Source organism: Mycteria americana, chromosome 15 (genome assembly GCF_035582795.1).
Source record: "Mycteria americana isolate JAX WOST 10 ecotype Jacksonville Zoo and Gardens chromosome 15, USCA_MyAme_1.0, whole genome shotgun sequence".
In the NCBI taxonomy this organism is placed as follows: domain Eukaryota; kingdom Metazoa; phylum Chordata; class Aves; order Ciconiiformes; family Ciconiidae; genus Mycteria; species Mycteria americana.
Window position 1 is genome coordinate 1,441,035 of NC_134379.1, and position 23,446 is coordinate 1,464,480.

The 23,446-nt window shown below is 39.0% G+C and overlaps 2 protein-coding genes across 4 annotated transcripts in view; both read left to right on the forward strand.

The window, feature by feature from the left end:
* LYRM9 (LYR motif containing 9) overlaps nt 1-6,184 on the forward strand; it is a 60,652-nt gene extending 54,468 nt beyond the window's left edge. Inside the window, exon 6 of one of the 2 annotated variants that reach the window (XR_012777989.1) lies at nt 4,533-4,568. The gene's annotated coding sequence lies outside the window, so the exon portion shown is untranslated. Of the gene's footprint in view, nt 1-4,532 lie in introns of both variants that reach the window. The other variant, XM_075518197.1, reaches the window with a different exon arrangement.
* Nucleotides 1-23,446, forward strand: part of NOS2 (nitric oxide synthase 2) — a 41,611-nt gene that overhangs the window by 8,880 nt on the left and 9,285 nt on the right. Inside the window, exons 1-14 of one of the 2 annotated variants that reach the window (XM_075518175.1) lie at nt 7,619-11,565; nt 11,663-11,750; nt 13,252-13,427; nt 14,573-14,669; nt 15,256-15,378; nt 15,469-15,617; nt 17,664-17,826; nt 18,316-18,407; nt 18,809-18,950; nt 19,364-19,503; nt 20,077-20,251; nt 21,022-21,123; nt 21,779-21,973; nt 22,323-22,405. In XM_075518175.1, the coding sequence (XP_075374290.1) occupies nt 13,321-13,427; nt 14,573-14,669; nt 15,256-15,378; nt 15,469-15,617; nt 17,664-17,826; nt 18,316-18,407; nt 18,809-18,950; nt 19,364-19,503; nt 20,077-20,251; nt 21,022-21,123; nt 21,779-21,973; nt 22,323-22,405 (1,568 nt within the window). In that variant the 5' untranslated portion in view covers nt 7,619-11,565; nt 11,663-11,750; nt 13,252-13,320. Of the gene's footprint in view, nt 1-7,618; nt 11,566-11,662; nt 11,751-13,251; nt 13,428-14,572; nt 14,670-15,255; nt 15,379-15,468; nt 15,618-17,663; nt 17,827-18,315; nt 18,408-18,808; nt 18,951-19,363; nt 19,504-20,076; nt 20,252-21,021; nt 21,124-21,778; nt 21,974-22,322; nt 22,406-23,446 lie in introns of those variants that run through there. The other variant, XM_075518176.1, reaches the window with a different exon arrangement.

Below are 23,446 nucleotides of genomic sequence, written 5' to 3' on the forward strand. Positions count from 1 at the left end.
AAGATGAACAATGTGTTCTTTGGGAGAATTCTCAGATTGTAATTAAGTATTAGAAGCTGGTACATGAGAAGAGAGAAGGAAATAGCATAGTGGTTTTCAGTCTGTGCTGGTCAGAGAGCTATGTTGAGCTGCTTTAACCTTCCAGTGTTGCAAATTCACAGAAAATTCCCCTTTATATTCCCTTCTGCCAGGTTTCAGATGACTAAGCCAAAACTAATCATCATAAAAACAAGATGAGGCAAGAACATGCTTTTGACCAAAAATCTTACCATTTCTGTCACTTAACAGTGAAGTACACAGTCTACATCAGCTTCTTTTGCTTTGGTGGCTGTGGTCCAAATACCTCCGTACTGCGGTAGCTAGATGAAGCATTTAGACTGCATGAAGTGATTATTTTGCATCTTATCCTATTGGGAATAGAGACAAAAATTGTTATGGATAATAGTAGCACCTGCTCATTAGTCTGTAACAAGCCTTTGGTGTTTGTACTAGGACTGCTTATTATAGATTAAACCCTATGACTTAACTCACTTCATAAAGCCATCCATCACTTTCTAGAATCTGACCTTACGATATATCAACACACATTTTTCCACATTGCTATTATTTTTTATTTTTAATAAGTGACTTTTCAAACACCCAAGTGATGTTCCCCCTTCCACATGCAGCTTCAAAGACTATCCTCTCTGTCAGCGTGGTCAAGAATTGTATAAATAAGCAGTATGTTTGCTCGCCAAATGAAAAATAAGCTAAATAGTATGTCCCTGGCCTGGAATTCCTACAGAAAGAGAGTGAGGTAGGAAAAGCAGTGTGATTAGAATATCTGCATCTTTGTTGTGGTTTAACCCGGCAGGCAGCTAAGCACCACACAGCCGTTCGCTCACTTCCCCCTTCAGTGGGATGGGGGAGAGAATTGGGGAGAAAAAAGTAAAATTCAGGGGTTGAGATAAAGACAATTTAATAGCGTAGAAAAGGAAGGGAAAATAATAATAATGATAAAAGAATATACAAAATCAGTGATGCACAATGCAATTGCTCACCACCTGCTGACCAACGCCCAGCCGGTCTCCAAGCAGTGGTTGCCACCCTCTGGCCAACTCTCCCCAGTTTCTATACTGAGCGTGATGTCGTATGGTATGGAATAGCCATTTGGCCAGTTTGGGTCAGCTGTCCTGGCTGTGTCCTCTCCCAGCTTCTTGCTGGCAGGGCATGGGAAGCTGAAAAGTCCCTGACTAGTATAAGCACTACTTAGCAACAACTAAAACATCAGTGTGCTATCAACATTATTCTCATACTAAATCCAAAACACAGCACTATACCAGCTACTAGGAAGAAAATTAACCCTATCCCAGACGAAACCAGGAGAATCTTTTACTTCTAGAATATTGTGTCTAGTTTGGGCCTCCAATACAAGAAGAGCGAGTTCAGTGGAGGGCCACCGAGATGATCAGGGCTGGGGCACATGCCTCATGAGAAGAGGCTGAAGGAACCGGGCTTGTTCAGCCTGGAGAAGACCCAGGAGACCTAATTGCAGCCTTCCAGTGACATTAAGGAAATGGAGCCAGCAGTGGTGCATGGTGAGAAGATGAGAAGCAATGGGCAGGAGCTGAAATAAGTCCAGACTGGGTATAAGGAGAAACTTTTTCCCTGTGATGACAGTCTAGCAGTAGAGTAGGTTGCACAGATATGTTGTGCAGTCTCCTTCCTTGGAAGTTTTCAAGACCAGGCTGGATCAAGCCCTGAGCAACCTGGTGTGACCTCATAGCTGACCCTGCTTTGAGCAGGAGGTTGGACTAGATGAATTGCTGAGGTCCCTTCCAACCTGCGTTCTCCTATAACCCTGTGCATGATGTAAGTTTCCTTACTGACTTTTATTTCACTTATGGGAGTTGTTTGAGGCATATTCCATAAATGCCAGCACTATTCAGTGTACCATGTTTCAGCAACTGCCTAAAGTTCACCTACATGTTGGTTTTGCTTGCTAGGCTGTTCCAAATGGGGAAACAGTTGTTTTACTCAGTGGTGGAGAATTAGACAGAGCATGTGTGAACATATTCCTAAAAGATACCTTTTGTATGTAACAAAGAGACAAAGCATCAAGGACACAAGTAAGCATCATGTTTTAACAGCACTGCCTGAATAGGAGTTTGCAAGTTCAAGACTGCTTGCCTCCTGCTGACTGACAATTTAGGGTGAAGGTTTCTCTGATTCATATAATCATTGGATGATCAACAAACAAATGAAAAAAACATAGAAGATGTAGTGAGAAGATACATTCAGACTGAAGTCTTTAAGATTTGTGATAAGAGAGAAAATTTCCTAAATTAGTCCAAAGATTTACTCCATGAATTGGAACTGGCAGCAGATCGGCAGAAGCTTGCTTTCTGGTATGCTCAACAGAGGCTAACAGGGTAAATTGTCTGTGTTTCAATGTATAAGTATTTAGCTGGACTTGCATCTCAAAATCAATGAAACCGACTAAAAATACTGTGAAGATGCTGAAGAATGTGCTATGGAAATTGTCTTTTTTGGTAGGGGAAGGTAGATAGTTGCTAGTAAAGGAGTTGTAAGCACATTACCACAAACCCTCTAGCACTAGCCTTTTTTCCGAACGCTAACAGAAGGAAGGTAATTTTACTCTCACCGAAAGTGTTGAAAATGTGATGTAATTTTCACAGACATTTGAAGTTGTGTAGGCTTAGGCAAGACTGGCCTAACTGTAGTGCTTTACAAGAAGTCATTAAAAACAACTTCAGAAGTAAAAAGGCTCATAAAGATAAAGCAGAGCCATAAAATTGGCTGAAAAAACACCTGTCTCCATCCAGGAAACAATGGAAAGCAGCTGAACTTACTATGATTTTGTGTAGGCTAAGCTATGCTGACTGGAGTTTGATGCTTGAGCGTGCAGCAAAAAAAATTGAGTAGGTAAAGGCTGGTATAAAGGAAAAGTTAGAGGCTTATAGGTCAGCAATAAAGATAAGCGTGTGAGTTTTATTGAAATTGTTTCAACAGTGCTATATGTTTCAATAACAAACAAAGGAGTGGACAGAGAAATCTTGTAGTTAGGGATGGCAAATTATTTTTGCTTTCTGGCAGAGAGGTCTCGTGTACTGTATTTAGCAGGTGAGAGACTGATGTGAGGGGAAATGAACTCATTAACTAGGTGTACTTCTGTTGCAGGTAGTAGTGGGAGGGAACACTTTTTATTTACTGAGGGCCTGAGGCAAGACGACTTCACTACTAATTCTAATTAGGAAAAAAAGGACAGATTCCATATGGACTAAAAAATTTAAATTTAGAAGCTGTATAAAACACCCCCATCTCCTTTTCCAAACCCAAGTATACCGGTTTCTATCAATTTTTTCACACTGGCTCTTAGTAATAGTAAATATTGGTAAATATATCTGGATCCAGAGAATCAAAGAAAATCTTCTGTTCCAGAAAGTAGTAGACAGATAGGGGTTTTTTCTTAATTTTGTTTTCTTTTTTTTGGTGTCATACAACTGACATTTGAGATGCTTGTGTAATGAATGCCTCTCTCACCAGGGTTTATGTGGAGGTTATATCACGGTTCAGGGTAGACTGTCACAAAAACGAAGACATTTTTAAAACACTTCTGATAAATTTAAGTCTGTCAAACCAGGTTGACCCAAAGAAATATGCATGGTTACAAAAAGGAGTGCTTTGCATTGCACAGGCAATCTGCGAGGATGGATTGTCAACTACTATAAAATGAGGCTGTGCAGAGCTGGTCTCAGACCAGCTATTTCCAGATCTGACGTTTTCCAGAATATTGCTTCACTAGAGAAGGCTTATTTGTGGGCTTAGCAATAGTGCAAAGCTACAGTCAGGGTAGGTACAAAAGGCTGATTAGTAATGTGGTCAGCAGAATGAGATTTAGCATCTCTAGATGCGGGAAATGTGCCTGTGGCTGTTTCCTTCTTGATCTACCTGTGCATTTAATCCCTTTTCTTACCAAACAGATAAGCAGGCTGGGACAGTATTGACATAGAAATACTAGGCAGTTTTTGAGATAAGTTCCCTGCTGGTCGTTCAGAAGAAATCAATTAGGGAGAGAAAGATTCCAGAGCCTTGGGTAGAAGTATGACTTGATAGAAAGAAAGAAAGACATGGTAAATACGCAGATCAGGTAGCTTGAAATAGTTTCTTTTTATTTGATGTGGACTACTTAGTGGAGCCATTTTAAGATTTTTTTGAGCAAATGACCAAGATGCCCAGTGATTCTTTCTCAGTGCTCCAGCAGTTGCAACTGCTGCAAACACTGTAAAGAGTTCAGCAGGAGGGTGCCCTCTGTTTTGATAATGAGTTAGTCATGTCTTGTGAATTCATTTTAGCATTCTTCAGCCAATCAACATCACAGACTTTTTATGGAAGGAAAATGTCTCACAATTGCTTCATAAAGAGAGCATGTGGTTCAGTGGCATAAATAAGGAGGCAGTACACTTTCAGAAGGCAAAATGATTTATGAGTATGCTCTTATTTTCTCCTGATTTTGTTCCCTTCAAATTCAGCTTCATGATTGTCCCTCAGTGAGTAAATACAGAACTGGATGATGATCCATCCTTCTCTGGATATCAGAATTGGTCCATGTTCTTCAGAGCCAGAATTTTCAGACTGGGATGCAGTACGACAGTGAATGCAAACACTTGCTTTGGGAATGAAATTCAACCAATGTCTGAACTTGTGCCTAAGACTGATTTCCGTTGACCCAACTCAAAGAAATGATGGTCAGTATCTTTTCAAAATATGCACAGCAGCACACAGTATTAACACGCCAGTCAGGAAGGCACTCAAATACAGAGATAAGTAGGGTGAGAAATTGAGAAGAATGAGAAACACAGTCTCTGGGTGCAGTACAGGAGGACAAGGAAAATTTTACAGTTCTACACATCAGAGGTTTTGTGGGAAAGGCAGACAGGAGGATTAGTGATGTTTTAGCAGAGAAAATATGCTTTTCAGTTGGTGAGAGCTCCAGAGGTAAAGACCTCAGCACAGTCCCAAAAAGAAAGAGAAAAAGAAATAGCCGTGAACGTTGTCATTGCCTACGCTCACAGTGAGTCTAGAGTAACCAAGGGAATGATAACAGAAAGATCATACCATGACGAGAACAAGGGACTTGAAAGCATGTTTTCTGATTACTTCCTGATATGGGTAAGATCATGAATAATTTTCTAATGATTTAACTTCCTATTTCCTTAATCCAGAATGGAGCACAGTTGCTTCTGTTTGCATCTAAGCTTATCCTGAGTGTATATTACGTATTTTGGTATTAAGAAAAAATGTGATTTTCATTATTATAATGTTATGCCTATGTGCTTCCAAAACAGAATATGGCAGAAATAGACTGCATTACGTGCAAACTTCAGGCTCTGGGGATTTTGGTGGACTTCCAAATAGACTTAACAGTAACCTTTTTCAGAACTCATTAAACTCTGAAGAAAGAGTCTCTGTTCATATGTCGTGCAAAGCATGGACTGTATTTTGTAATTATACTAAGTCTAATGTAAACATGTGAAATCAGTCATTTAGGAGAAAGTTATGTAAAAGGTAAGAAACAAACCCCCCACATTTCTGAAACCAGTGGTGGAACACTGGGTTAAGAGCCCTCGTCATTGCCCAGACTGACTTTAAACATTTGTTTGGTGTGAATTGCAGGTAAGTTTTCAAGTCCTGATAAGCTGAAGAACGTGATCCACCCTCCATGATAACAGAGGCTTCCAACCCCACTGAAGGATTTTATAGAGTGGCTAAATCAACCTCCAGAACTGTATCACTCTCTATTCAACTTCACAGTTGTTGGAGCAGTTTCAATGGAAGTGCATTGTTTTAATGATATTTCTAGCATATTCCCATGAGAAATAATACAACAATGTATGTTGTAGGCTGTATGTTCCTTCACATTGTGGCTAGGGACTGTGCAGTGAGATCAAAATTTTGTATATGTTTTAGTAATATTTTAATGTCTTCGGATGAAAACCAGCACAGAAATGCAGAATGCAGTTATACCATATAAAAATAGTCCTCGTTATATCTTAGGCTGAATTTTAGCTTCTGTTCCCTTTTGGTTAAGGTATTTTTAACTTTCAGAACTTAAGTTAGTTTTACACTTCAATATTCTGTTCTTCATTTCAGCACAGAAATTTATGGATTGTTTTTTGAAAACCAGTATCTTGTATTGATCTTGAAAACCTTAAATCTCTTGTATTATCTGACCTTGATTAGAAATTCTGAATCCTACTGACATCAACCAGTGCTCTGTTACTGAAATTGGAGTTTCTGCATCAAGACCATGCTTTTACTAAATGAGAACACATTTGCAACTCTGTAGTTCACTGTTATTTCTCAAGCAAAAAAATCTTTTTGCACATGGTAATCTTAATGCCATCTTTCTTTATATTCAGCCGTGACAAGTATGTATTGCAGGACCAGAGATGACAGGCCCTGTTCTATACATTTTCCCTATCCACGTGCCAGCTTTTCCTTCTGCTCCAGACAGTGACATCTTCAATAGGCTAGATATAATGAAATTATGTCAAGGAGTGTAGGGCACGCAGCCCAGCAGACAGCCACACACAGGTTTTTATGCCCAGTCAACTGCCAATTGCTATTTTAATTTTTGCTTTAATCTGCTAGTAGCTAGCCTTTACTGCTGCAGCTGTGGCTGAGGATCCTGCGAGGGAGTCACTACGTTTCAGAAGTCACTTCTGCTTGAGACAACATGCACTCAGGCACAAAGAAATCTGGTTATTGGTTGTCTCATTGCTCTGCCCCTCCTTCACTTCCTTGTCGATGTTTGTAATATGAACACATGGGAATTTTGAAAAGGGTGGCTGATGAGGGGATTTTGTAATTACTGCATTTCTGAATTTGGCCTAACTCTTACAACTGGCAGACAGGAAGGGATGGGTTTACTGGCACAGCACTGTAAATGTAACGCTCTCCTTAGCTTTCATTTTCACCCTCAGATGTTCACATCGTGAAATTTTCCACTCTGCCCTGTCATCATTTGACATGCAGTCTTACACTGCCTAGATCAGGAGATGGCAAAGGACACATTACACTTTTCACCCTGAACTGCTGCTTTTAATATACCTTAAATCTGCAGAAACTAAAAAGGAGTCCAGACAGCAGATTTGGGATCCTACTTGTATTTGTGTATTTTAAAGTGCCTAGGCCTGAGTCTTTTATTTTGCTTTTGATAGAAAGTTGTTATTCCCACCTTATAAAGAACATTTCAAACTAATGAAGAAGCCAAGTGAAGAAGATGCTACAGTTAATGGTAAAGACATTAAAATCCTTAAAGGTACAGTAAGCAATCAAAACGCTAGACCAAAGAAACAGTTTTGCCATCTTGCAAAGTTTGAGGGAATTATTCAGACCAAACAAATTTTCTTTGGAAAACAAAAAAGCAAACCAATGTAAAAGATGATTAACAGTAGTCAATATGAGGAGATATTTGGGAACACCTTTTTTAACAGTAGTTATTGGTGTTATTAATTGTATCTTTCTTGGTCAGAAACTACCAGGAGCTTCCAATAAAAACAGTGAATCTATTGAGGTTCCAGAGCATAAAGGCAGGAAGAATTGGTGAGAAGCTCTATTGTTTCATTGTGTAAATCTTCATTTTAAGACATACAGTGTCTGGGAGTCAGCTTGCATGGACCAGCTTTTTTTGTGTGTTTAAGAGTGGAACGTCATAAGGAAAGAAAGTGCCCTTAGAATTATTTTTACTTTTTTTTCACCTTCTAAATTAAATGTAGCAAACTGATAAAGTTGAAAAAGTACAGCGAGGCTTTCCTGTGGCTCAGTGCCCCATCGTACCAGGCATTGGACACAGCACAGACAATACTTGTCTTAAAAGAACTTTTTAAGTATGTAATACACGCTAAAGTGTTGCCAAGGAAATTAAATCTCTTCTAGTTAAATGATAGGAAGCTGGAAAACGTGAATGAAGTCTCATAGCTAGTGGAGAAAACAGCACTTCAGCCCAGAAGAGGGACCGAAAGTGAATGAATGTTCTTAATGGACCAAATGAGTCACGTTAGTTGTACCACAAAGTGGTCATGTGTGAAAGAAGTAGTAAGCATTTTACTGAAAAGCATGAGTCCGTTTCCATGATGTAAATGGTCTTTTGTGATCTGACTCCATTTTGACTGGTTGTCTGAGTCTTTGGTGTTTCATCCTAGGTTACTAGGCAGCTTTTTTGCCATGAGTCCTGCCCCTCATACTGACTTGTAAAGTCAATTGTCTTCTGGTGGTTCAAAAATATCTTAGTTACTGCTGGTCTTGCTGATGGGGCAGGGAGACGGACCAGGTACCATGTGGGGGTCCTTTCCAATCCTTTTTTAATGATTATGTGTTACTGGTACTCTAAGGGCCAAATTTCCTGTTCAGCCAGTGAAGTTAATCAAATGGGGTAAAGCAGGAAGCAGAGTATGTTTCCTCAGGAAAAGGACATGCATAAAGAATGGAGCCATCAGTTTGTAAATGCAAGTAGAGTACTTCAGCCTTATCACAGGAGGAGCATGTGAAGTCTTAACAAATCTTCTAAGATGCCAAGTGTTTTTAGGTGCCTGCAATGTTATATTTCAAATTTGTAATGTCGTATGCAATATTTCTGAAAGGTTATCATGGCGATATCTCAAATAGTTAGAAAATAGTTAGATTAGTTAGGAAAAGGGAGTTGGAAAAAAATCACTAGTAATTTATGAAAAGTTGGGACAGTTGAACATCATCTCTTTAGGGTTACATGAATTTAGGAAAACCAGCCCTTGTTATCATCAGCTTTGCCTCAATGTAATAGTTCTTTGAAGACTCAAGGTGTCCTGATGTCAGAGGAGCAATCTTACAAACAGAGCTTGTTTTTTAAATGTTTTTAAGAATATAACTTCTTGAGCTGATGCAGAATATTGCAGTCAGACAAAGAATGTGACTTGATTTGAATGAAATTGCAGAAAGCTTATGTTGAGGCTACAGAAACAAACCAAAATTTAACTCAAAATGACAGCGTGGTCAGAATGCCATTGAATAGGTCAAACATTCAGCTCTGAAAGGGCACCTCTTTCATCAAAGTTAAGGCAAGAAAGGCAACTAGTTCTTGCATTTTCATATGGCAGAGAATTGGCTGTGCAAAAATAGGAAATATGTGTGGAACTGGGTTTCTGAGGGAGGAACTTTCCAAGCAGTGTAGAATATTTGTAGGACGAGTGCACAGTGAGCTTGTTTAGTTAATCTCTGACTCCACCTAAGAAATGAATGGTGGTCTCTTGTTCTTGTTATACAGAGGGAGTTTTATTATTGATTTTGGTGAGTAAAAGGGCAGGTCCATTTGAACACCTGGAGTGATTAAGCAGTTCCCTGAATGGCTGTACCTTGGCCAATCCTTTAAACAATTCTCATGAGGAAAGAAGATGTTTCTCCTCCTCTGGTCATTCCAAATCTGATTTTTCATATCCAATCCCTACATAGCCTTTCCTTGATTTCAGCAGTCTCCAAGCACAGGGTAATAAGGAGGCTGAATAATAAAAGCTTAGAAACCATTGGACATAATTGAATTCACTTAAATTTCTACTAAGATATGTTCTTTTTTACAGTAATAGACGTTAAGATTCCCCGTGTTCTGTAGAAAAGAGAGGTCAGATTCAATAAGGAAGGGAAGGATGCAAATAGAATTTTTAAACCCTGGCAAAACAGCAGTTGCGAAGAAGAGTGTAACCTTGTTCTTTGAACTCTGAAGTTTTCTTTTGGTTCAAGCACCTTTAATTTGACCCTTGAGATATATTGAGTTGTATTCACACTCAAGCAATTACAACTGTCTGTGTGGTTTGGGAAGAGCTGACATGGATCAGAAGCAAGGTAGAAATTTGTGGCATGGCATTGGGTCACACAGCTCACACATTCTTTCTGCCTGCTGATTAGATGTCTGGAATATTTTAAACAAAGGGATGTCAAGTGATAATTCCGGTGAGAGGAAGGGCATCACGTAAAAAAAAAAATAAATCTGAGTGTGAACATTCATGAGCAGTGAATGCAAAGAAGCATGGGCTTGATACAGTCAAGCAGATGAATGCTCAAACTACAGAAAACTCAGATCTATTTTTCAAGGATTCCTCTCTAGCAACACTGGATGGGATATATATAGGTGTATTCATGCATGAACACATGTACACATAACTTGGTTTACCTCTCAAGTGCTTTACACAAGTGCTTCATATTCATTTTTAAATAGAGAAACCAGACAGAAAAAAGAAAATGCCTTGCCCAAGCTTGTCCAGTAAAAATGTGACAGTTGAAAAGAGAACAGGCGTTTCCTTGTTTCTTGTGCAGCCTTACGCCTTATTTCTGTAGATCTTTGATCAGCACCTGTAAATGTTTCTCTGGTTGTCATTGTAATGATTTTGACCTTGTATTAGTCAGCAGATAAAATAATTGTCTTTAATCTGAAAACAGTTCTAAACAGTTTCCTTAAAATAGTCATACATAATATCAACGAACAAGTAACTCGGGCCAAAATCCTTGAGAGTGTTTTGGCGTACCACAGCCTTTCTGAGTCTGCAGTTGCCCAGCAGCACTTTGTACTGCATGCCACCGTTGGCTCCGGGAGTGCTTGCGGCTTTCAGACAGCAGGCAGAAACCTGATCTTGTAATATGTAAATGACTGCATGTTGTCTAAAATTGAAAATCAGCTCAATAATCCCATCTTCATCATTCAGCTGTCTTTCTGGTATTCACACATACAACACGGTGCAAATAGTTTATACTTCAGGGAGTTGCAGTTTCCTTTCAGTTTTTCTAGCACGTTGGAAAAGCACAAAGGGACAAACCTCACAGGCAGCAGCAGACAGAATTGGAAGCTCTGGAGAGGAAGAAATTCTGCAAATACTCTGTTGAGAAAGATCCTTTAAAACTTGATCAAAAATCAGGAAGCAATATATTTATGGTAAACTTAAAATACTTGTCCTTAGTTACAATCACCTGTTTAAATGCTTTACTGGTCCATATCCTAAAGCTCTATCGTTCTGTAAAAGTTCTCTTGAAGTTGCTTACTCTCTTTCTGCAGCTGCTAGTTTAATGTATAGGAGAATGGCCATCCAGTGATAAAATCTGTAAGAGTTCTTTCAGGATTTTTTAAATTTATTTTAACATTGCCTGCAAGGTTGCAAAAACTGTTCCATGTGATACGCTGTCCTTATCACTGAACACTTACAGAAATCGAGGTTATAGCACACTGTGCAGGAAGGAGGGGATGCTCGTAACATCAGGAACTAGTCACTGCTTTCCCTCCTGTCATACACATTATGCAATACTGCAGCAGCACGTCAGCTACGTGCCCTCCAGTTCCAAAAGCAATACAGGATGGTTTGGGATTCCCCTTTTGTCTGCTCCGTGTGTAGCCTTACTCTGCTATTTTGCATACATGGTCCTGGGGTATAAAATGCTTTTGCCTACCGGGAGGGATACAGAGCAGAAGAGATTAAAGGAAAGAAACTTTGGCAAAGACAACCATCTCCTAGCAGGTTTGGAAAAATCTCTCCCAAGAGCACGGTAAGACAGCACTGTGTCTAAGTGTTCAGTTTGCCATTCATTTACTGCAGCTCACAAGTGAAGTAATTGTAGGGCAAACTGTATATTTCCGTATTAGGAGTAAAGCGTTGGAATCGGTCTCCTGCACTATTTCCAAGCTGTCTGGCTGCTCTGAAAACTTCATCCCCCTTTCTGCTGATTTAAAGGTTTGTGCATGTAACAGGTAATATTGTAAATGTTATTTAAAGAACCCGGTTGTGGAGAACGAAAAGCAAGCAAGTTTTTACTCTGAATGCCAGTGAATGGAAAATGGGAGCCTTCTCTCTTCTCTCTTTTTTCTTTTTAATTTTTTTTCTTCTTTTTTCTTTTTATTCTTCTTTTTATTTTTTCTTTTTTTTTTTTTTTAATTTTTTCTTTTTCTTCTTTTTTCTTTTTGTGTATTGTTTTTCTGTTTTGTTTTTATTTTTTCCTTTTTTTCCTCTCTTTCTCTTTTTCTTTCTCTTTCTCTTTTTCTTTCTTTCTTTCTTCCTTCCTTTCTTTTCTTTCTTTCTTTGTGTCTCCCTATCCTTTCCTTCTCTCTTTTTCCCAGGTAGTTTACAAAAATGTATGGGCACACTGCAGCATTTTTTGTTGCAGAATAGTAATTTAGATTTGTTCCTATTTTGTAGCTGTAGAGAAATGCTTGTTACACACTATTTGTTTTACTTGGAGTAGCAGACAAGTCCTGACACCTTACAGTTTCTGCACAGATAGTCGAATGGATTTCTTTTCTTGTGTGATTTTACAGCAGACAGCATCTTGGGAGCCCAGCAATATAAATTTTACTTTTACTGAAAAAGCAATATAAATAACAAAATAATACATAATTTACATTAGGAATATGTAGCAATGTATATTTTCTTTCTTTATCTTTAATTTTTTGGAAACATCAGGTTTTGATTTCTGTTACGAACTAGATTCAAATGCTGAGGCTAATTCTGCTTTACCTAGCAATTTACTAGTTTGCTCTTTTTCTTCTGTCACACCTTCCCTAGCGCAAAAACCCATTTTAGGATCAGAAATTAGCAGAAAACTTATGTTAAAACAAATAGTACTAAACTTGGTACATTCTTACATAAATGCTATATGTTACATTCAAATATGTGCTATGTCTATATATCTTACCAAATACAGAATTCAGAATCTCAGAATTCCATTTGTCTCTGGCAGATGAATACACTGCAAAACGTTTTGGTTCATTTACATACCAATTTTTTTTTTTCATTTCTATGTGAATAACACAGCAACATTTTACATCCCTTTTCCTAGCTAACACATAGTGATGTGAATTAACAGAGCATTTAATAACACTTAACAAACTTTTGAAAAACACAGAACTTAAAAAAAACAAGTGTCAAGACGTGTTTTTCATAGAAGTAAAGCATGCATGTGGTTTTCTTAGACACTGATATTTGCTGTTTCATGCAACTGGGGGACATTTGAAATTGTCTTGCCAATATTTTAGAGTTAGGCATGGCTGCAGCATTACATGGACAAAGAGAACTGTTAGTTTTAGTATCACTACTCTGAGAGTCAAGCAGTTTTCATTTTTAAAAACAAGATGTTAGTTAGATCAGATCAGTTAGTCTGGTGAGTTTCTGTGTAATTTTAAAGGGAGTTACCTTCTTAGTTAAAAACTGACCTTGTTGGGTTTTTTTCCCTCCTCAGAAGTGTTCCCACATCACACAAAACAAGATTTCAGCACTGTGAACTAAAATCATAAATAAAGCATACAAAATGTTGTGCCCGTGGCAGTTTGTATTCAAACCTCGTACTGCTAAGAACCAGCCCTCTGAAGAGAAAGATATCAATAATAATGTGGAGAAAAATAGGAAGATCCATGGGTAAGATCTTTGTCTGTTAATGGTCTCATAGTTTCTCTTTCATTTGACAAGATACTAAGTGACGTGGGTTCTGGAGAAACCTGTAATGTGTTTCCAAAGCAATAATATTAACCAAAGAACAGTTGTCCCTGGGGTCACTGGGTGGTGTCAACTTGGTAAGGTACATTTAAGCTTTTGTGTCTAAGTTATACAGTCATTGAGGAAAAAAATAATCTTGCTTTCTCTTTCACAGTCCAAAATTTATTTGGTGTGTTACAGTGGTTTCATGTATGCTAGGACTTAGGAGGCATGAGTATGCTATAAAAATTAGCAAAGTGATTATTAGTGCTGTAATTAAGTTGGTAAAGTATTTCTGTGATACGATTTGTACAAGACACTGTATAAAATAAATTGCACATGCATATTAAATTTCTCAGTTTTCAGGCTTATTAAACTTATTTCAGTTTTCTATTGCATACCATTTATTTCTCTGCCCATTCCCTACCCTTTCCTGTCTTTGCTCAAAGTAGTTTATATTCAAATGTGAAGATAAGTGAAGCTGACTAGTGGAAGTGGGTGATCACAAATGCTCTGCTAGCTAAAACACGTCATTGCCCTCTCAAAACTAAGGGTTTTGTTTGGAGTTCGTGCTCTGGATGCCTCTTGGGTGTTTTTGAACATCTTCTGAAACCTGATATCCAAATTAAAAAGTAGGAGTTCAGAAAGTAAGACTTCATGTGGAAAACAAAGGAAATTAATATAAAAGTATGTTATTTACTTAATGGATTGAGACTGGACCTAGCTGAAATTTTCACACATTTCCCGGAAGAGTTCAACCTCTTTGTTTAATTCCTCTGAGTATTTTCTGGCCAGAACATAATTGTACAGATGTCCTTTGTTTAGCTTACAGCAATGATACACAACCTTTACCATTCCAGGCTGTATCTGTTGTTTTCCTTCCCACATAGTGATCTGGAAAGGGTGATTGTAGCTTTACTATTGACTTCTAGTCCACTCCACCCCTCACGCTTCTGCAAATGGTTGGCTTATTGACTCAGTACCTCTTTCAGAGACAGCTCTGAGCATCTCCCTACTGATGCTGCAGGTAAAACTAACAAAAACTAAGCACATTGCGTTATACTGAATTGTCTTTCTCTCTTTTAAAGCTTAGAAGATGATGATGCCAAATTATATGATCTGAGCAAGAAGCGGATAGAGATGCCGCCTATCATAACTTCAGCGAAGGCCAGTGATGGGAGAGAGGTCTGTTTCGAGCGTCATTGTTTGATACTAACAGTTCACACGGGTTGTGCTTACTGCTCAAAACTTCTCAAAGTTCTCATGTGAGGACTAGCTGTGGTTACATGAGGTCAGGACTGCTGTGAGATCTTTGGATGAAAGCTCTTTTCTAAACAAAAATGAGCTTTGGTAAGACTTACGGAAAAGAGGTGACCCAGTGGGATTGGAGTGCCTGATTCCTTTATTCACCTTTGAAAACCCAGCCTTTAGTAACAAACATGTCCATTCTCTAAAATTGTCTGGTTCACTGTTTTTGTGAGACTGTGATTATTATATAAAGAGCCCTTATCAAAATTAAAAAGGTGTTTGCAGTGGCAGATATTGTTTGGTTATCACAAAAATACATTTTGTTTTGCCCTTTTCATATCAAACTGTGGATTAGGTCTAGTTTTGTACTCAAATGAATAAACACACGTCGGAGATCACATTTATACCTAGTTTCTTGAATTTAGTTTGTAGCATTTTAATGGTCAAATAAAATTAAAAATGAAGCTTTAAGATATTTAATAGGTTTGAAGACAGTATGTATTTTTATCTTTTCTCTGTCCAGAACCCCCCCCAAAATGGCGTCAAAGCTTCAAACCAAATATCAAGATGTCCAAGACATATAAAAGTAAGAAACTTGGAAAATGGATCCAGCTTTCTCGACACACTACACCTGACAGCAAAGGAGGTAAGATATGGAAACCTGAACAGTGATTTTTCATAACTTTGAAAAGATACAGAGTGCAACATTGTTTTTTGACATTTTATTGTTTTTCAGGTTATCAACTGCCGGACCAAAGCCTGCCAAGGGGCACTCATGACCCCAAAGGGCCTGGTGAAAGGTACCAGAGATGGGCCAGTTCCACCGGCAGAGCTTTTACCTCAGGCCATAGACTTTATCAAGCAGTACTACAATTCATTTAAAGAGTAAGCCAACTTTACCTTCATTTTGGGTATAAAAGCTCTCTACCTACCTACCTACCTGTCTGTGACACTGTACGAGCATTTGGTTTCTTCACAGCTATCGGTAGCTATCCCATTACATAGCATGTGTTCAAAAAATAGATAAGGACTATTAGAAAAGGTAGATAAAACTATTACTGCACTTCATATGCTGTATCCACCAACCCCAGGTCTTGAGAATACAGAAATGAACTCTGTACAGTGCATTCCTCAGCCCCATCCCTTCCGAGTGTGTTACATTATAGCGCGTTTATAATAAGCAGCTTGGTTAGGACTCTCTTGCAGAATGTTACCTTCTGTTTTCTTAACATTGGATGTTAATGGGTTTAGCTCCTACTCAGATCAGTCTTAGACATGAATAATGTGGATAATGCTTTTTGTTTGTGCTGTTCCAAGTATCTTTTCTCTGTGTTCTTTTGTTCTCTGACTCTCAAGGCTTTAGCCAAAGATTGGAAGGCCAGTCTTTTGCTTCTCAACCTTGCTCTGTGCTATCATCAACGTAAGCTTACTGAGCATGCTGAGAGGGATGCTCTAGCTTCAGAAAAGAGGTTTGTGTTTTTGCAAAAATGGACATGGTGCAGGGACATCTTGTTGCAGGAAAAGCTGGAACATCTGGTTGAGGTCCAAGAGTTTGCAGTCACAGATTTTTCACATTACAAGCTTTCAAGTGACAATTCAGTGTTTCTCATCCCATTATAAAACATTATCAGTCTTTCAAAGGGACTCAGCCACATAATGGCTACTTCTTTAGACACTTTGAACTCTTCTACAAAGCTTTCTTCCATCTGAATCTTTCTGAAAGTCCCTGTCTTACAGGCTGTACTCACTTGCCAGTGTATTACATTTGCACATCTCTGGTTCTGCTCATGGCTATTTGATCACATTGATTTACACTATCTTACATGCTTGCCCTTGATCTTTCATCTTGTTGAAAATGTGAAAACTCTCAGACAGTGCAGGCTATTTTCATTCTGTCTGTAAGCCAACAAAACAATTTTTGTCTGTGCTGTGATAAATATTTCCTGATGTTTTGACTTCATTCTCTGTTATCAAACTAAAGAATTTTAGAATTGGTTTCCCTCACAAAGGAGTTGCTCAGCACTTCCTTTTAGGAATGAAAATCCTACTTACTTTGCTCAGATGAGCTGTGTCCCTGTGAAAATAATAGAACTTGGAGAGGACAGTCACTATAATCCTACTTTTGGGCTGAAGCTGGCTTGTTCTCTACTTTTCATTTGCTTATGATTTGACAATTTTTTCCAAACTAATCTAGAAAATCCAAGTTTAAACTGAAAACTTACACAGAAAAGCTTGTGATCAATCTGTGTATGTGTTGGGTGGTGAAAGGACAGCTACTTAAATTTCTAGTGTGTTAGTTTCTTCGTTAGGCTAGTAAGCTCTGTCCTTTGCACTCAGTAAGGACAGTTCCTAAATTCTGAAGCCAGGAAAAATTCTCCTCAGCAGTCCTCAGTCAGAGTCCTATGTACTTAACCTTTACCTAGAATAGTCCCTGCTTTTTGATAAAAATCTCAGACCCTAGACTGCTGCAACAGATAACAGCTATGCTTTGGGGACAAAAGTGTGGTGCAGTAGAGGGGAGGTGGGGAGCAGATGATGGTGACTTCTCACAGCCGAAGCACAGTGAAATTGCTGACTTCATGAGGTGATGGATGTTTTCATAAAGGATAGAGTATTTTATGTTGACCTGTGTCACATCCAGAGAGTGTAGATTTATAACAGGGACAGGTTTCTCAGTGTTTATCCAAACTTGCCATGTCTCAACCTACATAGATGCTAATCCCCTCCCTGGAAATCTACCTGCATCCTGGCAGATAAAATCAGTGATGTAAGTAGAAGTCTTCTCGTGCAAAAGGATGCTCAAAAGCTTTATGACTTCAGCAATGCCTGTGCTCTTCTTGACCCAGAGCACAAGAGCAACATCTGCAGTTTAAATCAGTTCTGAGTAATGAAATTGATTGCTTCTCTCCATGGCTGTTTCCTGTTAAAAAGGCCAAAAATAGAAGAACACCTGGACCGACTGGAAACGGTGACCAAGGAGATAGAAACAACAGGAACCTACCATCTGACAAAGGATGAACTGATCTTTGCTGCCAAACAGGCCTGGAGGAATGCGCCTAGGTGTATTGGGAGAATCCAGTGGTCCAATCTACAGGTATCTAGACAGAGTATCTAGACAGGTATCTAGACAGAGGTATCTCTACAGAGTCTAGACATTATGGGCCAAACAGTCATCTGCTGTAAATCAGAAGAATGGCCTGTACTTTGGTAAAATATGGCAGTTGCTTCAACTGAGGACTACTCCCTGCTGTACTATCATACGATCAACATGTTTTTTGTAGTTCTCTGCTTCATGGTTGAATGAAAACATGTGTAGGAGTGCTAGCATAGGAACCAACTATGTCGTGGAACCAGGTGCATGTCTTGGTCCTTGGAGGAGTGTTACGTGTGAAAATGATGTATATAAGAACAATAAAAATGAACCTTTCCTTGTGGAGCTACAATTAAATTGAGAAATACTGATTTTTCATTTCACTTTTTTCCTTAATCTTTCCTTTCCTTAACTGCATAAGAAAAATAATGACGTTACAGTACCGTTTCAAAAATCAGTTTTTTTCTTTACGTTTCTTTTGGAAACATATAGGTATTTGATGCACGTGATTGTAAAACAGCGAAGGAAATGTTTGAGCATATCTGTTGTCATATTCAGTATGCCACAAACAATGGAAATATAAGGTAGGTCTCTTTAATTTTAATTTTAAACAACAAAAATTACATCCAGATCTGGATTCAAAACTCTACATAAGACCTGAAATGGTCTGTCTAAATATTTTGACAACTTGTCTCTGCTCTTAATTCTCCTGGTACTTATATGGTCCTCTTGTGTGTACCATCAATCATTTTGAAATTTTGTAATCTTCATGGCTGACGTTGCAAAATCTTTTGTAATTCCTGGGGAAAAGAGATGATTTGAAGATTCAGGGAGGTGGGTAGAGAGGATGAATGATTATATTTCTACCGATGTTTATTTTAGAAATATAAAATAATTGCTGTTGGTAACAATTTATGTCTTAATAATTAGAATGTGTTTAATGTGCTGCTGTGGTGTAACAGGATTTGATTGTCTCTCTGGGCAGATCAGCCATCACTGTCTTCCCCCAGAGGACTGATGGGAAACATGATTTCCGTGTTTGGAACAGCCAGCTCATCCGTTATGCTGGATATCAAATGCCAGATGGGTCTATCGTAGGAGACCCTGCCAGTGTGGAGTTCACACAGGTACAGTTCCAAATACAGAATCATAACTGCTTTCCATCTTGCCTAACCTCTCTGTCTTTTTTTTTTTCTTGCATGTTTATACAGAGTGGGAGGGAAGTGTGGTGGTAAGGAGTGAATGGGATGTCTGCTCCACAGGTTCTAGGTGCAGGCTGGAGCAATAATTTCTTACAATCCTGGTATAAAAATACTCCCGTCCATCTCGGGGTGATGAGAACAGGGTGAGCTAATGCTTCCCTTAAGTCAGGGACACAACCAGTACTTGAACAACATGTCTCAACATTGTTGGAATGGGAAAGATAGCCTTTATCACTTAGAAGCTACCTCAGCAGGTTTTAGAGCATTAACATTCTTTTGTCTTCAAATCCAAGGGGGGAAACCTAAAGAAACCCAAAATGTACTTTCTTTATTTACAGTTGTGCATTGAGCTTGGGTGGAAGCCGAAATATGGCCGCTTTGATGTAGTTCCACTTGTTCTCCAAGCAAACGGCCAAGACCCAGAAATATTTGAATACCCGCCAGAAATTGTCCTTGAAGTGCCAATAGAGCATCCAAAGTAAGCACACAAGATTCAGATAATTGCATTTTTGCCTCTGCCTCACCTTGGCAGGTTATTAGCCTGCGCCTGCAGCAGTCATTTTATGAGTTCTTTGTTAGGATGAAATTATGGTAAATTGTCCTGAAAGATAAAATGCCTGTTAGAACCATGAAATGAGATTTAAATTAAGGAGGCAAATAGCAGTTTTGTTGGAAATCTTTTTTTCCCAATCTACATTTCAATCATATTCAGAATTTAAAAAATCATTGTTTCTTATGCCAGTGTAATACACATGTAAAAGATGGCTGCAGTCATAACAAAATGTTTATTGCCTTTCTCTGTTTGTTTCTTCATGTTTGCTTTGGGAGTGGCCTGCAGATTGCAGAACTCTGTAATACTGTTCTGCAATTTGTTTAGCTGGCAATTCCCAGTTACCACATTGTAAATGAAAACTGCTATGAGCTTTTGCAGACTTCGTTTCATGGGTCATTCCTTCTAAAGATAGTACTCTTTCTCTTCCTGGACTTTTCTGGTTATCGCCTAAAGGGGAAAAGACACATTAAGTAATAAATCAAAATGCTTGTTTAACAGGTATGAATGGTTTAAGGAGTTAGATCTGAAGTGGTATGCGCTGCCTGCTGTTGCCAACATGCTTCTTGAGGTGGGAGGCCTGGAATTTACTGGGTGTCCTTTCAATGGCTGGTACATGGGGACAGAGATAGGAGTGCGAGACTTCTGCGATGTGCAGCGATACAACATCCTGAAGGTAATCTTCTGAAGTAGAAATGTGTTGATCTGTGAGGGAATGAACTTGGTGGGTGGAGTGTTTTTGAAAGAGAGACACTATTGGTCTTTGCTGGGATGGGTGTTATATTTATATCACACTAACACTTCCGTGCTAATCTCACACAATATCCTGAATATTGTGGAACATCTTGAATTTCTGCCAAGATTTTGACTGCCAGATTGTATGACTGTTTTTACAGTGTTCTGACAATATCTGTTCCAAATACCTGCCTGGAATGGTGAAACTGCAACTGTAAAAAAAAATATAGAAAATGCTGTCCAAAGGGAATTCTTCCCCAGTTTTACCTCGAGTCCTGCTGATTCAGGACTTTTGGTCTCTGACTGTACATTTCTCAGAGGTATATTTATGTCAGTTCCAGTCTGCTGTTGACAAGGCAGTGGAGTCCTGGTTGTTAGCTGCAGGTCCTGTATCTTGTACCTCAACAGTACAAATTAATAATGATGGCTTATAACCAGATACTGCCACTTTTTAAACCATCTAGTCCAGGAGACAACCACTCCCTGCTTCACCAAACTGGAATAGCCTCAAGAAGCAGAACTCCGTAATTCAAGTTTACCTCTAATCTCAAGTGTTTCTGCTGCCATCACTTCCCCCAGCATAAGATTGACTCTTCCCCCTTCTGCAATACTTTTTCCTGCATATTAATGTGATGAGGTGGAGAAATCATGAGGTTGAAGTCTCACATAGTAAATTTGCTTTTCCCTTTTCTCTCTCCTTTTCACATGTAGGAGGTAGGAAGAAGAATGGGACTGGAAACAAACAAACTTTCATCATTATGGAAAGACCGAGCTGTTGTAGAGATAAATGTGGCTGTGCTTTATAGCTTCCAAGTAAGTCAACAGGCGTGGTACCTGGAGAGACATTGAATATTGTGTGTCCCTTCTTCCTTTCACTTATAACAGCTTTATACAAATATAGTGCTAGTGGACCAAGCTCAATGGAGGTTATCAGTGTAATTCCAATAGAGTTATTCTTGATTTACACCTGGGAAAGTAGAGGAATCCATATTTCCTGTTGTTGCCAGAAAAAAATCTCAGGTGAAGGCAGAAGGGAGGGAAAAAGAAAAGGAAGTTAAGGGCAAGATTGTTCATCTTTTTAACACACATGTCTAAGTGTCAAAATCTATGTAAAGCCATTGGATTAGTATCTTTTATTTACAATTACAGTTCATTTAACATATCATATCAATATGAAAGACGGGTAAAAATTAATTAGGGGCTTTTCAGCATGCGCTACCAGTGCTAGAGAGGTAGAATGCTGATGTTAAAGAAAAAGAAAAAAAAGAAAAAAAAAGTAAGTAGGAGTCCTTAATCAAAGGTCCCCCTCAGTCTGTAAGTATATAATAGTTGCTGCTAGTAAAGATTTCCCAGCACTGTATAAAGTCCTTGAAATATTAATCAAAGCATAAAGATTACTTTAACTATATGAGGAAGGAGAGCAGAATGGGCTTTTTAATGTCTGTCTGTCTTTTTGCAATTATTCTAGAAACAAAATGTGACTATCATGGATCACCACTCAGCTGCTGAGTCCTTCATGAAATACATGCAGAATGAGTACCGTGTGCGAGGAGGCTGCCCGGCTGACTGGGTGTGGATTGTACCTCCTATGTCAGGGAGCATAACCCCCGTGTTCCACCAGGAGATGTTGAACTACGTCCTCACTCCCTTCTATTACTACCAGGTACACATTATCCAAAAACATACGGTTCTAGTAGACAGCTTCAGCAGCGCAGATGATAATATGGGACCTGAAGAAGTCTGAATGAAAAGCCCTGGTTTAATGAAAGTTCACTAGAGAGACTCATAACTAGCAGGCAATATCTATTATACTGTGGACGGTTATGTTAGTTGTGTTGAATTCTCAGGCTGTAAGTAAAATGCAATTTAATGCTACAGAGACTGATCCCGTATTTGTACACAGTGGATGGTATATACAGATTCTATTCAATCTGGCCCTTTCAAAGATATACAAATTGTGTATTTATTATTTTACATTTCTTACCTGAAGCTTAACTTTTTTTTTTTTAAAGGTGGATGCATGGAAGACACATGTCTGGCATGATGAGACCCGGAGGCCAAAGAAAAACAAAATAAAGTTTAGCATCTTGGCAAAGTAAGTTGTTCAAATAAGAGCCTTCATGCTTTTGTCCAACTATTCTATTCTTGTGATGTTTCTGTTCCACGGGGTTTTTTTAATAATTATTACAGTAGGGACCGCCTGAATTCTTTGAGTCATAGACTTACCTGTCCACAGTTAGGTAATACTCATATCTAAGATTCTTATTCAGGGCTATCTATAGTGTATTGCTTCTGAACAATCTTCCAAGGTGTCACGGATGGAGTGAGAGTGTACTTCACTTGTAAGAGAGAAGCAAAAATATACTTTATTGATACAGAATAGGGAGTTAACAAAGTTCAATGCGACAGTTATTTAACAAGATTTGATGGCAAGGTACCCTTGATTATTTACTGCATAGAGGACAGGGTCAGACAAAACTGTCAGGGAGACCCTCCCGTTGAGTCATGAGGTTCAGAAAAGGACTCCCTTGCTTTCTAAACTCCTTCTCAGAGAGGAGTCTAGGTGCGGCTAGATCCAGTCCTAGTCCCAGACTTGGTCAATGGTGTACGTCTAAAGGATTCTATGTGCGCAATCAATCCTTTATATCACTTAGGTAAGGTTTCAGAGTTTAGCATGCTGTTCGTCACTTACCGAGGATCCGTTGCGGCAAGGAATCTCTCAGCCTCAAGGAGTAACCTTGAGAGGCGTCCCTGCTCAAGGAGAGATCCTGGCGTGCAGCCCGCTGCCGTGCAGGAGAGCTCCAAGGGCTCTTGGGCTGCTCACTAGTTGTGGGGGTAAGAGGATTGACCCACAGTCATATTTGCATACCGACCACAGATTTTAGTTTCTTAGGTGAGCGAACTGCACAATAGCCCTTGGCTATCGTGTTGATATCTGTCTCCCGAATCCACTTTGAGCCGATGCAGCCATCGTGACCAGATGCATCCATTAGGACCATCACTGGTGGTTCTCACCTGAGCAGGGTTACAGGAGATAAAGGTCGGGGGCAGGGGAAGCACAGTGTCAGACAAGAAAAGCCATGCTCAAGACCAGTCTTTCCTAGCTTGTTTGTGAATCAATCTGAATTACCGTGTA